This window comes from Elephantulus edwardii, unplaced genomic scaffold (assembly GCF_000299155.1).
Source record: "Elephantulus edwardii isolate Elephantulus edwardi_28Jun2011 unplaced genomic scaffold, EleEdw1.0 scaffold00011, whole genome shotgun sequence".
In the NCBI taxonomy this organism is placed as follows: Eukaryota; Metazoa; Chordata; class Mammalia; order Macroscelidea; family Macroscelididae; genus Elephantulus; species Elephantulus edwardii.
This window is the reverse complement of record NW_006399761.1, coordinates 13,339,191-13,355,911: the sequence shown is the minus strand read 5'-3', so window position 1 is coordinate 13,355,911 and position 16,721 is coordinate 13,339,191. Positions and strand designations below refer to the sequence as shown.

Sequence of the window (16,721 nt, the reverse complement as noted above, 5' to 3'; positions counted from 1 at the left end):
ATCTCCAAACAGTGACCTCAGGCCATGTGGACCCAGTCAAGCCCCTAGTGAAGAGAAAGCAGGAAGATGTGGATTCCTAAAAATGGAGGCAGCTGCTTCCTGACGGAATGTGGTGCCTGGGTCTCATCCTGAACATTCCCTCAGAGGCCTTTCTCCCAAGGGCCACGTATGGCGTGCTCATTTCTCTCTCTGCAGGGTCTCTCAACGCCCATCCACGGACGAGGAGGCTGGGGGAACAGGTCTCAAGAAAGTGGCCTAGAGAACTGGCTGTCATGTGTGCCTGGCCCCGCATGGCCCGCGTAACAGTGAGCCCTGGAGGCAGACCTCATTAGTGTTCTAATTGGATCTGCTTTCACCAGAGCAGTGCCTGACCTGACAAAATGCTCGGAAGACTATGTATATTTGATTTGGAAATGATCACAAATTTACTCTGTGTGTGTGTGTGTGTGTGTGAGAGAGAGAGAGAGAGAGAAAGAGAAAGAAGTGGGGGGAGGGCGGGAGGAAGAGAGTAAGAGGGAGGGGAAGAGGGGGAGGTGGGGGAGAGAGAGAGGGAGGGAAGGGGAGGGGGGAAATAGAAAAGGGGAGAATGAGCAGGGGAGAGGGAGAAGAGGGAGAAGGAGGGCGGACAAACATTCTGCTACCTCAAACTAAAGCAAAAATAAATTTACTTTGTATACTTAGGAAATCAAGCAGATAAGAGTACATTACAAATAATAAGTCCCAACAAACCTTAATCATAGAAGAAATGCTCACTGAACAAATCTTGAAAACCAAAACGTGTGTATCTGAGATACTCTGGTGCTAACACGTCACTCCCACTTATGCTGTGAAGCCTTCAAGGTGACAAGACTGTAGCAGAATCCATGGTGACCAGGAGGAATGCTGGCAAGGGCCGAACGGGCGCTGCCCACGGTGACTAGAAACCTTAACTGACCGACAGGACCCCCCACGGCACCCTGGCCAGCCTTCTGGTGGCAGTAACCGAAGACGAGGTCCTCTGGGACCTCGAGAACCCTGGATTCTGGAGACCTGTGGCAGCGGGACCTGGGGTGGGCGTCGCCGTGAGAGGTGGATGTGGGGTGCAGGCCAGCTCAGCAGGTCGGGCCTGGAGCCCGGCTTGGTTACCTTCCTGCCATCGCCAGACCGTGATGGTGTGCTCGGGGTCCACGCCCACCGAGACCAGAAGCTTCCCGGTGGCGCTGAAGTTGATGTAATTCACCCCCTTGGGATGGAAGCATCGCAGCATGGAGAGGCTGTGTTTGGTCATGGCGTCCCACACGTGGATGGCCGGCGTTGTCCCTGAGCGCGGGAGGGGACAGAGAGCGAGGCTGAAGAACAGTGCAGCCGCCGGCCCAGGTACCCGCCTCCTGAAGTACTCAGGGGTCTTCCAGTGACTGGCACACGAGACCTATATCCCGACCTGCCACAGGCGAGGATGGCGGGCGGCAGGGGCTGGTGGTGCTTTTGAGGACAGAGAACTAGGGCGCTTGGGTGTGACACACACATGGAGGATTTTATGCAAAGGAAACTGGTGAGGTCAAGGATTTGTATCTGCCGCTCGGTCAGATACAAGCAGCAAACACGGTGCAGGGACATGATTTTGCTGTGCTGGGTCACACGCCTCGGGAGGGAGCAGCCTTACCTGGGGTTTCGGTCCTATCCCCTGCAGTGGGTGGGCAATGGCAATGAGAAAGCATCGGGGGAAACAATAGCTAAGGTAAGTCACGTGTTTAAGAGCCAGGCACTCAACACATTCCAAATGAAATTTAACAATGAGCGTGAGGTCGATGGCAGAGCAGGGAGGGAAGCTCATCAGAACCGCCTTTGAAATGACAGACAAAAAGAAAAAGGAGGGGTGGGGGGGAAACCAAACCAACACAAGCAAAAACAACCCAGCAGCAAACTTTGCACAAATGTGTATCTGCTCACATTTGTCTCTGGCGGTTTCCCTAGGGAACAGGGGAGCCAGGTATGTGGGGAGGTTCGGGAGACCCTTTCACATGGGATTAAAGGATTGGCCCTCCTCTCACCCAGCGTAACCCCCCCCCCTCAGGCCTCCAGACCCGGGGCGCTGCCGTGACACCACAGGTGGGTATCAGTGTCCCCACAGGCCCACGGGGTAGGGCTGTCCCTTTATCTGGATGGTCATCTGAGTGTCCACTCACAATCAACTCAGGAGATTTTATCGGGTCTCAAAACCCAATAGCAATGCCACCAAAAAAGGGCAGGTACTAGAGTCCCACCCGCTCCCCCTTCCCAACAACTGGGACCTTGTCTATGCCCCGCTCCACTGGGGAGACGCCTACCTATCTGACTGGTGGCCACCACGTTTCTGTACTTGGGGTGCTGGTTCACCGTGAGGCAGAGGATGTCGTCTGTGTGCTCCAGGTAGAAGCTCTGGCTTCCTAGGGGAGAGGGGTGGAGACGGCCTCAGTAAGCGAGTGCATGAGGTGACAGATCATCCCTTTCTCATGTTTTCTAGACCCAGGAGAAGAGCTGGTGTTTCCTGTCACAAGCCCCGCTTCAGGGTGGTCCACAGCACAGTCCATGCACAGAAGCTTACAATCTCGAGTCTCTCGAGTCAAAAATGATGACACGGGACATTTGCTCCTCCCCAGGGCCAAGGACTGACATCTCCTAAGTCCTCAGAAAGGGCTCCCCAGGACTGGGAGGCTGGGATAGAAGGTGGCCCAGGTGGGCTCTTCCCTTTTAGCCACCTTTGGTCTTCAAGGTGCCAACCCACTGGTACCCGGCAGGCACTGAAGGCCCTAACTCAGTGCCTATCATGAACCAAGCCAGAAAACTTAAAGAAAAAAAAAATAAAATACTGTGTCATTTACGGTAGCAAATGATTTGTTGTCTTCCTAGTGGCTGCCGTGAATGATGATATCCAAGGGACCAGCACACTGTTACTTTAAAGAGCAAATATGTGGCCAGATGCTTGAGAAAATGTACAGAACATCTAAGCGTCCACCTTGCTCCAATAATGTCATCAATACGTGCCCCATCTAACACGACACACAACTAGGAGGGTGTGTAAACTTGGACAAAAATTCGTTTTGCGATATAAAGCAAACAGGTGGTGAAGTATGTTAAGCTAGTTTTCAGATGTGAGTGTCCTTTTTTTTAAAGTTTTGTAACTTAGAATTTAAGAGTCATCCTAACTGTCAGCGTATGCTGAGCATTTCTGCTGCGTAATGGGCATCGTTTTAGAACTATGGCTACTGGGTCAAGACAAAATCTGGAAACTGGTTCTGCTGAAAGTTGACTATTTAAGAAATAACCAGGGAAGGTCTCCTTAAGCTCTGTTCTTAGCTGGTATCTGACTGAGGGGCGCTCTCCACCCACATCCTGCCCGCCCTGTTCCTGGCTTTTCTCTATCCCCTCAGTAGACCCTGAGGGTATCTCACTTCACTTCTGGGGCCCACAAGGTAAGCGTGGCCCGGTGCCAGAGGATTCGGATTCTTGGAATGTGAGTCTAATTTCCTAGGATACCTGTCGGGGAATCCATGCACTGGCTGAAAAGGGAAGAAAAGTGCCTGTGCTCTGGGGACACAGGACTGACCCTCGAGCGTGGACACAGGGAAGGGGGCATCTTGCCCGGTTACCTGTGGACAGGTTCTGCACCACGCCTGCCGCCGCCGTGTGGAAGATGATGTCCGCGCCCTCGTTAAGGTAATGCAGGTTATTGCGGCAGTCGAAGCCCCGGTAGCCAAACACGTGGTCCAGAGCCAGCTCCTGCAATTACACGCAGAGACCCAAGCAGGTAAGACAGGTGAAGGTGAGCTTTGAACCAACACTAAGCCCACAACAGTGGTGTGTGCCCTTAATACAAAGGTGGAGCCTTGAAACACCACTGTGTCCACAGCAGCTGTACGTGCCCTTAACGCAAAGATGGGGCTTCAAACCAAGAACGAATGCTGTGCCCACAACAGCTGTGTGAGCCCTTAACACAAAGGTGGAGCCTCGAAACACCACTGTGCCCATAGCAGCTGTACGTGCCCTTAACGCGAAGAAGGGGCCTCAAACCAAGGAACCAACGCTGCGCCCACAACAGCTGTGTGGGCCCTTAATGTGAAGGTGGAGCCGTGAACCAACGTTGAGCCGACCGCTGTGTGTGCCCTTAACGCACCCGGCGCTGGGTGCCAACAGCCCCCAAACACTAGAACCCTTCTGCGCCTTGAGTAGCTAGGGATCCAGCACAGCTTGTCCTGGGGGCCCCTGAGATGTTAGGGGTGACAGGCCAGTGGACAGCATGAGCATGCACATTCTCAACAAGCTCGGTATGTTCGCTGCTTCCTTAGGGGAGGCCAGTCTCCCAACATGCCCGTCCACCAGGGTTCCTCAGAAGAGGCGTCTGGGCCTCAGCTCGGCAGGTCAGCTGGGCAACGGAGCAGAGATCTGCTCGGATAAGCTCCCGTAAGTGCGGATGGGACGCTGGAGCCCAGATGCAGGCAAAAGCCACACTCGTCCTGTTGCTTGGTGCGCACCCACCAAGCTCTCTCCTGCCCCCCACACAATCCTATACTGTTCTGGGTTTAGTCTCTCTCCCGTGCTGTCTTCTGTCTTCCAGACAAAGCGCAGTGGCTGCGTCATTCAGCTCCACGTTCAGCTCCTTGCTCTGACCCGGCACTGCGCTGGCTGGTGCAATAGTGTCAAGACGTGCGCCCTTCCCTGCGTTCAGATTCGGCCCTTTGCTCTTTCCAAAGCACACCAAGAGCAAGTGTCAGCTTAACGGGACTCAAATATCACGACGCTGCCTTCCTCAAGAGCTTTCATGGCCTCTACTGCATGGATAGCGCCCTAATTCTGTAAATGGGCACATTTAACCCATCTGCACTCCTCTGGCTCCATCTCCCTTACCCGTCAGTCAAGCTATTCGGCCAACACGGAGCGGCTTCTCTGTCGAGGCTCTGTCCAGCCTTCAGTCTCCCTCCTGGACAGCAGCACCCTCCCAGGTAGGTTTGCCAGAGAAAGAGTGTGCAATGTGTGATTGTGTCCCTTGTCCTGGTGGACATCAGGCCCCAACTCGGCCAGCCAGAATGTGTGCCCCAGGAACATGGTACTGAAATGCTAGTACGACTCCGCTGTTGAGTTCATTCAAGAAGTCTACCCTCCGCTGCTTGGGGACACCTACAATCTGTGTGTGCGAAGTCTGTCAACAATTCTTCAGATAGGGAAGAATGCACCAGGTACACAGAGGGCCCTGGGAGCTGAGAGGGCGGGTCATCTTGCTGGCCAAAGTTCCTCAGCTGGACCCTGTCTTTCCTGCAGCTTGGCTGCATTCCTTGACCTCCAAGAGAAATCTCCTCAGTATATTTTTCCAATTAAAAAAAAAAGGTGAGTTTTCTAGTCTCAGTGAGTTAGAATCTAGTAAATTAGACAGAAGGTCAAGGACCTTAGTCTTCAACATGGGTTGAAGCTCAATATCAAGATGATAAAGTTTCTCACCACTGGGCCAACTGGCAGCACCGTGATAGATGGAGAAGAATTGGGGTTATCAGTTACAGCTTGCTCGGATCCACAATCAACACTCTTGGTACCAGCAGTTGGAAAAAGCAAAAGATGAACGGCACTGGGAAAATCTGCTGTCAGGGACCTCACCAGAGTACTGAAGAGCAACGGTATTAGTCTGGAGACTAAGGTGTGTCTGATCCAGGCCATGGTCTTTGTAATTATTTGCTGTATATCAGATAGCTGGGAAATGACCAAGGATGACAGAAAAATCATCAATGCCTTTGAGTTGTGGTGTTGAAGAAGAGTACTGAACATACCATGGACTACCAAGAAAACAAATCAGTGTCTTGGAGAGGGTGAAACCAAGTTTCTCCTTGGAGGCTAGATTTTTGAAGCTCTGTCTCACATACTTCGGGCAAGTGGCCAGGAAGGAATTAACCCTAAGAAGATCATCATGCTTGAAAGGGTGGAGGGGCAGCTCAGGAGAGGAAGACCCCAGATGAGATGGATTGGCACAGTAACTGGGACAATGCAGGTAGGTGTGTTAGGGTCAGTGGCTCAGGATAGAGCAGGGTTGTTATGAGTTGCCAGTGACTTGATGGCACATAGCAACAAAAAGGAAGACAGACAAGTGAGAAGCAATGGTGGTCGAGTGTTGAGTGGGGCTCTGTGGGTGGGGGCAAAGGTGGTGAGATGGAGCCCAGGGAAGACTAAAAACAGGAGCGCTGGGGAGGACCACCTGTGGGGAGTCTGGAAGGGACCTTCCAAACAGAAGAAGTAACACCACGGGGGCTTGAAAGTCCCAGGTAGACACAGAAACATTAAGGGGATGACTACTGATTGATGAACTTGGAAGGTGCTCTGGGTAAAGTTCTAAAGCCACAAACTTGACCCCATTGGCAAGGTGGGGATCACCTGGGTCTTGAAGTTTAATAAGGTGGTAGGACACAGCAGCAATGGAGCGTATGGAAGAAGGAAGACCAGTAATGAGGTCTGTTGCTGGGTGCACCAAGTACCCTACCACTGTGTACCCTAGAGTCGGGACCGACCCACAGCTGACCCTCCAGTGGGCTTTCAGAGTTAATCACAGAGAAGGAGACTGCCCATCCTTCTCCCATGGAGCAGCTGGTGGATTTGAACCGTGCGCCTTTGGGGCTGCAGTGCAGCTTCTTGCTACTAGGCCACCAGAGCTCCTCTTACAATTCACAAAGACCGTATTAACAACAGATCTGAACATGGCCCTGACCCGTCCCATCTTCAGATCTCTGCCACATTCAAGTCCACTATCATAGCCACTGAGTCTGTCCATCTCATTGAGGGGCTGTCTTTTTCAGACCCTCCCACCAACCAGAAGGATGTAAGGGGGCTACTCTCTGCAAACAGCAGGTTTACCAAGGCTGCATCTGGCCTCTTGAGAAACGTGTTCAAATCCCTGTTTACTGGCTCGCCGAGGCTGGGCTTGGGACCTTGCTGTGCCACGGTGCGCTCATCTGTGAAATGGGAACTTTAGTATACCTACCTCAGAGGTCTGAGACACTTCACAGGAAATGTGGAGCCCAGCACGTGCTCAAGGACAGAGCAGCAAATCTCACCACCTCTGTCAACATGTGTTATGTGCGCCTGTCTCTCTACCCTACTGTCTTGTCCGTGGAAAGGATGCTGGGAGTGAGTGGTGCTGGTGTTGGGCACAGGGAACAGACTTGATGGAATATTTCAGCATCAATAGTATCTATGGAAGGGAGCTCAGGTGGCCTAGTGGTAAGAAGCTGTGCTGCAATCCCAAAGGCAAGAGGTTCTAATCCACCAGCTGCTCCGTGGGAGAAAGATGGACAACCTCCTCCTGTGTGAATACTGCCTCTGAAAGCCCGCAAGGGGTCAGTTCTGACTTGACGGCACACAACAACAGTGTCACAGGACTCAGAGGCAGGCCTGGGGGCAGGGATGCAGGTCACAGGGTGTGATTCCGGTGGCTGACGTGGCCAGAGGCAAGAGCGAGCCATTGGCGTCACTGGGCCTGCGAGACAGCATGGGGACACCCAGATGATGATGTCCACTAGGCAGGTCTTAGAATGTCTGTACCTGACCAGGGAGCTCGGGTGGCCTAGTGGGTAAGGGGCTGAGCTGCCAGCCCAACGGCAGGTGGTCTGAATCCACCAGCAGCTTTGAGGGAGAGACGGGCAGTCTCCTCCCATGTGAATTACAGCCTCTGACAACCTGCTGGAGGGTCAGCTATGAGTCAGTTCCGACTGGACAGGGATGTGGGCGAGCACTTGGGCAGAGTCTGCTGGGTGTTCTGTGTCACGAGCTCGCCTCTCTCGCGGTTCAAACCCACCCACGGCTCCTCCGCCACGTGATTTACAGCCTCCGAAGGCCCACAGGCGCATCGGCTAGGAGTCGGTTCCCACCTGCCGACGACGAGAGAAAAGCACAGGCTTGCTCACCTCCACCAGCTTCCTTTTCTTGGTGATGTTGTTCTTCTGGAGTTTCTCGGGCTGGGGCGCTGCTCGGCTGACGGGCGGCCTGGAACAGAGTGGTCGCAGGAAGCATAGTGGTGAGCAAAGACACAAGGTTTCCTGCCCAGCGAGGTCAGCTGAGGCCAGTAACAGGCTCTGCACCCCCCAGAGGGCCTCCACCCGGGCTGCTCTGCCCCCGCCCCCGGGAAATGCCACAAACAGCCCCTAGGGTCAGACCTGGACACAGGAGCCAAGCACTGAGGTACTGGGGTGCACTGGGTGGGGATCAGCCACATCTACCCTCCTCCAAAGGGGATTATTCAGGGATTGCCCAAAAGGCAGCTCTGAAGTTCACAGAGGAAGAGTCCTGAACCCTCGAGCCCCTTTCTGGCAGGGTTGGGCCGAGGTGTTCGCAATGACAGGGTCACCCACCACTTGGTGGTGTGAGGTGGGATTCAGGAGTCTTTGGAAGGGCCCTGGGGCCACATGTGCAGTAGTGCCCAGGTCCTCATCACTCACAAAATGGCAAATAAGAGATAAAAAAGTGAGTAAATGAGAGGGGGGGGCGGCTCTACCCTGTCCTGTCCCTCAGGGTTCTGGTTTACCCTAAGCTACTACTATCACACTAAAAAGATGCTTTCTCCCTTCTCGGTTTTGGGCGTGTGTCTTCCCCATCCTTCATTTGATGCACAGGGACTTTATGAGGGAGGGGAGCCTTGACGGGGTAAATTCTAGGTCAGGAGGGTTTCTCTGAGCTCAGCCTTCTCTGAGACTAGGGGCCCAGGGCCAGTGGAGGGGAACCCGTCCCAGCCCTCCAGTGCAGGTTCCGGGGGTGTGCAAACGAGAAAGGGTGCATTACCTGGATCCCCTTGAAGGCAGCAAACAAAGCCAAGGGAGACACTTAGTAGAGTTGAGGGCAGTGTTAGCAAGCATTCACTCATGCACAAGCACGTCCCAGTGGACAGACATTCCCGTGGGGCACAGACCATGCTACCCGGGCATGACAGCCAAGAGAGAAAACGGGGCACGCAAGGCAGTGCCAGTCCGCGCGTCCGGAGCTGGGCCTGGCCCCTGGGGCCTGCTGGGCACTGCAGGGCCTGCAGAACGTGGAGGCAGCAGGCTTCTCACGCGCTCTGAGAGAAGCAGTGAGCGTTCGGGGCTGAGAAACAGCAGCATCTCGGGAGGGATCACACAATGCGTGCCTTGTCTCCTAGTCAAGCTCAGGGTCTGAATTAGTGGAGCCATCCTCAGTGTCTCCTCAGGGCCGCCTTGCCTGCGGGATGCTGTGCAGGGCTAGGCGCTGGGGAAGACAAGGCACCTTTCTTTTCTGGGGAGCTCTTCCACCAAAACGAATTATGTAACCCTAAGTGCTAATTGGACCAAATGGTCCTGTGGTCCCCATAAAGGAACAGGGTGAGGTGGGAAGCGTGGGCGGGGGAGAGCACAGCTCTGGAAAGCGACACCCCCCCAGCTGATGTCACTGCCACCAAACAGAGTGGAGTGGGGAGGCAGGCGGGGGCAGGAGGTCCCTTCACGTTAACTGTCGCTTCCTGGGACATCTGCTCACTCTTCTGTTTTGGTGGGAACGGCAACCTTCACCTGAGGATGTTTACGTGTGTGACAGAAGCCAGCGGGGCGTGTGATGGGCGTGTGTGGGCACGGATCGCACGGCGTCTGAGATGAAGCTGGGGCCTCCGTTCTGGGCACGCACACACACACCCTGGTTGTATAATACAGGAGATATTATACAACGTGTGCAGACGATGCATACAGGCACAAACACTGTGCACTTATATATACACCAGCCTGTGTATATACGCACGGACAGGCAGTCCAATGTGCTTTTGGGTTTTTTCACCTTGGGTTTTTTTTTTCTTTTTCTATTTCTCACTTAAAAAAAAAAAACCACCACCAAAAACACCTGCAAAGTAAAGCAATCTCGGAATGTGTCTCATTTCACAAGCAGGGGTAGGGCTTCGAAACGCAAGATGACAGGGGCAGAGGGAAGGAGCCTGCGTGGGGTGAAGTCAGCAGATGGTCAGCACGGCCCTGTGTGCCCTGGGCACCCGCAGACAGAGGACCGGGTGTCCATGCGACACCCGAGAAGCTCTGCAGCGCAGTGAATACTTACTTGACAATTCCCTGCCTCCAAAGGAAAGCAAGTTAAAACACAATTCAAGCATTAGAGGCGTCTTTCCAGGCAGCTGGAAACAGAGTGTGTGTGTGTGTGTGTGTGTGCGCGCGCGCGTGCGCGCGCGCGCTTTAACATCAGACGCGGGAGTATCTGCCAAAAATGTCACACACAGCCAAATACTGAAGGTCTAGTGTTTGTTTTTCTCCCCTCTCCCCCTGTGGATCGAAATCCTTCCAGATTCGGATTCCACTGGAATTGTGACTCTGAAAAGCTTTGCTGAGGTGGGAATGAGCAGAGAGGCGTGAGGACATCCACTCCCTTTTCGGCCCAGTAAACTCTTTATTGCACGTTGCTCCCTGTTGGCACCGGCGGTGGGAGAGAGGAAGATGCCCAGTGAGGCTGGAAATTGGCAGGGAGCCCCCTGGGGGGGGCAAGTGGCTACAGACTGGGCTGAGTTGAATCTCCGAGGGGCCTCAGGGGAACAAGCAGGCCTTTGAAAGGACTCAGGCAAAGGAACAAAGGAAAAAGGGGCGAGAAATGGAAGGAGGGGGCTTGGTGAGAGAGTAGACGTACTGGACAGGGAGGAGAGAAGACAGAGGTCAAGCTGAACTCCATAGAAGTTTCATGAAGAGAGAAGAGGAGGAAACAGGAGGCAGGAGACTGTGGACTTGAACTCGCGACCTAGTACTCACTGCCGAGGCAGACCTGTTCCTGCCCAGTGCTGGGGCTAGAGGCTGCTGAAGATACATCCCCCCAGTCATAGGTGGTCAGTGCCTGAAAACCCTGCTCCCTGTCTAAGCGTCTGGTACTCTCTGTGGGCCAGGCCGGGCCATGAGCTCTGCTGTCATTCCATCGTCTCAGCTAAGCCTGCTGCTGGAAAAGCCTGGACTCATCTGAGGGTGTGTGGGTGTCTCCCTGACACAGGCTCTCCCTCCTCAGAGGCCCCTAAGCGTGTCTGTCCCTCAATGTCCCTTTCTGAGGTAACTGGCTGAATGAGGAGCAGAGCAAACCCTGGGAGACATAAGGTGTGTAGGAGACAGCTCGGAGCCTGGGCTTCACAGTGAAGATTCTGGAAGGACTGAGAAAGTTAGGAAAGCTTCAGCCCAAGATGAATGCAGCGTAAGAGCCAACTGGGAAGACAGGCTCAGAAAGACTGCAAAAGAAAAAGAAAATCCTTCCAAGCGGGTTTTAGAAAGAGCAGCAGGGACATATGACACTCAGCTCCAGTTAGCTGAGAAATGCACGTTTGACAGTGTTTTCAGTTGTTTCAGGCAGACAATGCTTAAAGTGCCCTTGGAGAAAATAACAGCTCTGTTTTCAGATTCTAAAATGTGCCAGAAATGACTAAGCGTTTTCAAAATTTCTAGTGAAATCCAGGTTCCTGGTTTTAAGGGAAATCTATTTTAGAATTACCCCCCATCTACATTGCTGACACCATGGAAGGGCTTCAAGGCACTGGGCGAACCACAAAACACTAATGCAAAACGGTATATGCTTGTACTCGTGGAGGAAGGAACCATGAGTGGAATCGGAGCTGAAAAGATGTCTACAATTATCCAAGTTAGCAGAAGAGATTAAGAACCGCTGCTGTAGGGAAAGTCCAGGTAGAGGAAAATCCTCCAAAGCCATGGGCATGCAGGTATCAACCCAAAAGGAACTGGCATCTGTTAAAGGTATTGCTGTGTCATCCGGAATAATCGGGAGAGCTGCTTGGTGTCAGCTGGAGGAAGGCAGTCAGGCAGGAGGACCACGAGATGCCCTAAGAGGAGGCTGCCACCTTGAAAACGCACCCGACTGTAGGGAGCTGTGGTGTTGGGATGAACACTGAACACCCCACCGATTGCCAAGAGAATAAACAAATGCATCCTGGAGACAGTGCGGCCAGAGTGCTCCTTGGTGGCCAGGAGGACAAAGCTTGGTTTCGCCTCTTCTGGGCATGTTGTTAGGAGGGAACTTGGAGAAGGACATCACGCTTCGAAAGGTGGAGGGTCAGAGAAATAGACGAAGACTGTCAAGGAGATGGACTGGCACAATGTCTGCGGCAATGGCCCTGGGTCAGAGATGAGGATGGCATGACCCCAAGTGGTCCACGAGCCGCTCCGCAGAAGAAAGATATGCAATCCCCTCCCACCTGATTTACAGCCTCCAACAACCCAGGGCTAGAGCTTGGTTCTGACTCGATGACAATAAGAAAGTGATATCACAGCTTAACTGTTTTAAAAATGGGAATAAAGCTCCAGATTTGGCTATTTTCAGTGACTATCAAATGAACATAAAATTATTGGTTATTAAGGGATCCCTGACTGTCTGTGGGTTGCTGCCTAGCAGTTCAGCTTCTAATCCAAAGGCGGCACTTCTCTGGCGGTTTGAATCCACCAGATGCCCAGTAAGAAAAAGACAGATAATCTCCCATGAGATTTACTGTCTCTGAGACCCCAGTGCAGGGGCAGGTAGGAGCTGGTTCTGAATGGATGGCAGTGAGGGATTAAATTATTTGGGTGAAAGACTTGAGTCATGACAGATGAATTGGCGAGAACTAGGAGTGAAGAAGGGAGCTCTGGTGGCCTAGTGGTAAGAAACTGTGCTTTCAACGCAAAGGCACACGGTTCGAATCCACCAGCTGCTCTGTGGAGAAAGAGGGTTCCATTCTGTGGTGATTTCCTGCCCCTGAAAATTTGCGGGAAGGTCAGCTCTGTGCTGGTTCTGACTTGATGGTACTCGACAACAAGAACAAGAGCGGAGACGGGAGAGTGATAATTCTATCACTGTGATAATCAAGGGGAGGGCGATGAGGAACAAGGAACGGACGTAAGTCGGGCTGTGGAGTGGGACACCAGGGAGTATCTCAGTAAAGTGGACTTGACGCGACCTTGACATCCTTGGGCTCAAGGAGGGAGGAGGAAGAACAATCCAGGTCTCTTCTGGGATGGATCCCGGGTGGATGGGGTTACCACTGATGGAGACAGGAGGTATTCCAAGGAGCGGGAGGATGAGTTCACGTTGGGTACACGGGATCTGGGCACCTGTGGACGGCGGTGTTCGTTAAGAGGTCAGCCGAGAGGCCGCGGTCAGAGGAAGGGTCATGACGGTCACCAGGCAGCGTGTGGGATGTGAGAGTGGTTGGAGAGAAGGTACAGACAGGATGGAGATCACAAAGGGGAAACGCTGAGAACTGACAGGATAGAAGAAATGGTTGGAGGGAGGGGGAAGGGGGACCAGGAAAGAATGCTTGTAAAAAGTGAATGAGAGTCGAGGCCTCATCCTGCATGGTGCCACTCACCACGTGTGGCTCTGAAGCCCATGACTGTGGCAAGTCCAAACTCAGATGGGCTGTAACTGAAAAAATATACACCAGCTGAGGAGGACAGGACAAAGAATTTGTTGTTGTTGTGTAACGTCGAGTCAGATCCGACTGGCACAGGAGGAGTAAACTGCCTCTCCTTCTCCAGCGGAGCATCTGCTGGATTCAAACCATGCACCGCCAGGATTGCAGTGCAGCTTCTTGCCACTAGGCCACCAGAGCTCCTTTACAGATAATTTTTTTAAAAGGGATGTAGAACAATGTAAGTTTTTAAAAGGGACACAAAACAGTAATTTTTATTGATTACATGCTAAAATGATGGTATCACTGGATTAAATAAAACTAATTTTCTGACTTTAACGTTTAAATTTGGCTACAATAAAATTTGGCATTTCCATGTGGCAGTACTAGTCTAGTCTATAAGAAGGGCGCTCTGGTGGCTCAGTGGTAAAGAGCTGTGCTGCCAACTCAGAGGCACACGGTTCGAATCCACCAAGTGCTCTGTAGGAGAGAAGGACAGGCAATCTGCCCCTGTGTGATTGTGCGATTTACTGCCTCTGAAAACCTGCTGGAGGATCAGCTACGAGTCAGTTCCGACTCGACAGAACACACCCACAAATACTCTAGAAGGAACAAATTCTTCCTCTACAAGCAAGAAAAAGGTAGACAAGAATCAGAAAGTCACCAGGCCAGCAGAATGGCTGAAGAGAAGAAAGATGGCGTGGACCAGAGAGAAGACGCGCTGGCCAGATGGCATCAAACAGCGATGGGTGTAGATTACTTAACACAGTGCCTCACACAGGATGGTGTGCCTTTCTGAGACATGTGAACACCACCACAAACTATTAAAAACAAAAACGAATGAGAGAGAGACTTTGTGAAATATGGATGAGAAGGGAAGAGGCGAGGGAAGGAAAGGGTGCGAATCTGTGGAAGTGTGCGGAAGGTCAGTCAGGGGAACTGCTTTTCCTCAAGAGAAATCCTGAAATGTGGTACTTGATGGAGAAACAGATACTGGTACAGGGCTCAGCCCTGCAGACCTGACAGAGACAGAGAGAGATCAGGGCAGGAGGCTGGTGGCCAGCACCCACCCAGGGACAGTCTTGGTAGAACAAAGGGTGAGCCTCCTCTGTGAAGAAAAGGAAGGAAGGGAAAGGAACGATTCATGCAGGATGGAGGATGGGACAGGTGAGAGGGAAAGCTCATGCCCACCTGCTTCTGTTTTTCCGTCAAAGGAGGGCACACTGACATTTGAGAGTAGGAAGGAAACAGGGGTCAGGAGGAAGGATGAAGAAGAGATGAAATCCTGGGTGACCGCAGAGAGGACAGCAGAGGGAGTCAACCAAAGACACCTCGTCAGCCAAAGGGCAGTCAGGGCAGGAGGGGCCTTGGTGCAGCTGGTGACAAGGACTCACAAATGTTTGCGAGTCACACCTCTGTGTGACTCTCACCAATCCTAAGAGTAACGGGGTAGGTGGTCAGAGCAAACTGAGGCTGCAGACCCAGAGGCTTGGGAAAGCAGAGTTTAGGCGGGTAGGGATGGTGAACCAGGAGAAGCTGGAGGTGTCCAGGAACTGGCTATGTGAAGGAAGATGAACAGGAGAACCAGGGGGGAGGGTCAGATCTAAAGACCATTCGTGGAAGGAGAGAGGACTGAGGTGACGACATAACCCATGACTGCGGCAGAGGGGGGCTGCAACTCTTCAGACAGGAAGTTGACAAGTGACACAGGAACACAGAGTGGTAAAAGATGGCAACTCACAATGCGAACTATTAAGGAGTGGGGTTGGTGGTTAAAAGGGCACGATAATGTACGTTAAACAAACCCACAGAGACCTGAGTCCTCCAAATCTGTCTGCAGAACAGATCATCCGTGAGATTGGGCTCTATGAAGAGGAAAGGGACATCAGGATTGGAGGAAGATTCATCAACAATTTGCATTATGCAGATGACACAACCCTGCTTGTTGAAACTGAGAAGGACCTGAAGCGCTTGCTGCAGAGGGTTAAGGACTGCAGCCTTCAATATGGATTGAGGCCCAACATCAAGAAAATAAAGATTCTCACCTTTGGGCCAATTGGCAGCGTCATGATAGACACAGAAGAGACTGAGATTGTTAACAATTACAGTTTGCTCGGTTCCTTGATCAACACGGTTGGCACCAGCAGTGAGAAAATCAAAAGATGAATTGCACTGGGAAAATGTGCTGTCAGGGACCTCACCAGGGCACTGAAGAGCAACAGTGTCAGTCTAGAGACTAAGGTGCACCTGATCCACGTCATGGTCTTTGCAATTACTTGCTATGCATCAGAGAGCTGGACAGTGACTAAGGATAGTAGGAGAATTGATGCCTTTGAGAGATGGGGTGCTGGAGAAGAGTACTGAGCATACCGTGGACTGTCAAGAGAATAAACAGGTGTATGGTGGAGAGGATGAAACCGAGCTGCTCCTTGGAGGCAAGAATTTTGAAGCTCTGTCTCAAATACTTTGGGCATGTTGTCAGGAGAAAGCAGTCCTCAGAGAAAGACACCATACTTGGAAGAGAGGAGGGACAGTAGAGGAGAAGGAGACCTGGGATGAGATGGACTGACTCAGTGATTGTGGTGATGGGGGTAGATGTGTCAGCGACAGTGAGACTGGCTCAGGATAAGTAAGGCAGGATTCAGAGCTATTGTCCACAGGGTCACTATAGGTCTCAGGAGACTTGACAGCACATAACAACAACAATTGTTTCCAGGGGCATGAATTATGCACCCTGACAACCATATGTGTAAACACTTCCCCAGTTACCATCTCATGACCATGCAGTTGTCCAAGAGGGAGACCAGACAGTCCTAGCTGCCTTCAGTCCTCCAAATGGAGACATGCTCAGACACGCGACTGTTTGAAATCAGACCCAACATAGCCTCTGTCTTCTAAGAGTGACAGATCCTCCGTTTTGACAGACAAGTGTTTAGCTGTTTGCGGTTCATTCCCTCATTTCCACAAGTGAGAAGGTTTGACTCAACTGAGTCCACTGTAGGACTGTGACTTCCTTAATGTAGCAGTCTTTTCTCCAAGCCAAGAGTTTTATAGACCTCCAGATCTCTAAATCTTACACACTCTTTGTGACAAAAAGTTAAGACTATTCTACACTGAGTGGCAAGTTTAATTCCTGATATTTGCACACATATAAAAGTCATCACCTGGCTTCACATAATACAGAAAATGAAGCAATTTGATAAGTACAGTATTTATGAAGGTAGCATTTAACTACCTCTTTCCTCCCTCCCCATACCTACAGACCAGTTCACTGCTATAGGTTTCTGCACAAGCACAGATGAGGATGATGGAGCAGTAGGGGGAGATGAGGAGGGGAAGGGAGAGCACAGGGGGG

General features: G+C 52.0%; 1 protein-coding gene and 1 pseudogene across 1 annotated transcript in view; one reads left to right on the top strand and one right to left on the bottom strand.

The window, feature by feature from the left end:
• The window catches only part of EML6 (echinoderm microtubule associated protein like 6), a 308,568-nt gene that overhangs the window by 14,778 nt on the left and 277,069 nt on the right, over positions 1–16,721 (bottom strand). The window contains exons 28-31 of the mRNA XM_006880926.1: positions 7,899–7,977; positions 3,609–3,738; positions 2,307–2,405; positions 1,126–1,299 (exon numbers count right to left, since the gene is read on the bottom strand). Of these exons, the coding sequence (XP_006880988.1) occupies positions 1,126–1,299; positions 2,307–2,405; positions 3,609–3,738; positions 7,899–7,977 (482 nt within the window). The remainder of the gene's footprint in view (positions 1–1,125; positions 1,300–2,306; positions 2,406–3,608; positions 3,739–7,898; positions 7,978–16,721) is intronic.
• The window catches only part of LOC102868707, an 11,769-nt pseudogene continuing 3,958 nt past the window's right edge, over positions 8,911–16,721 (top strand).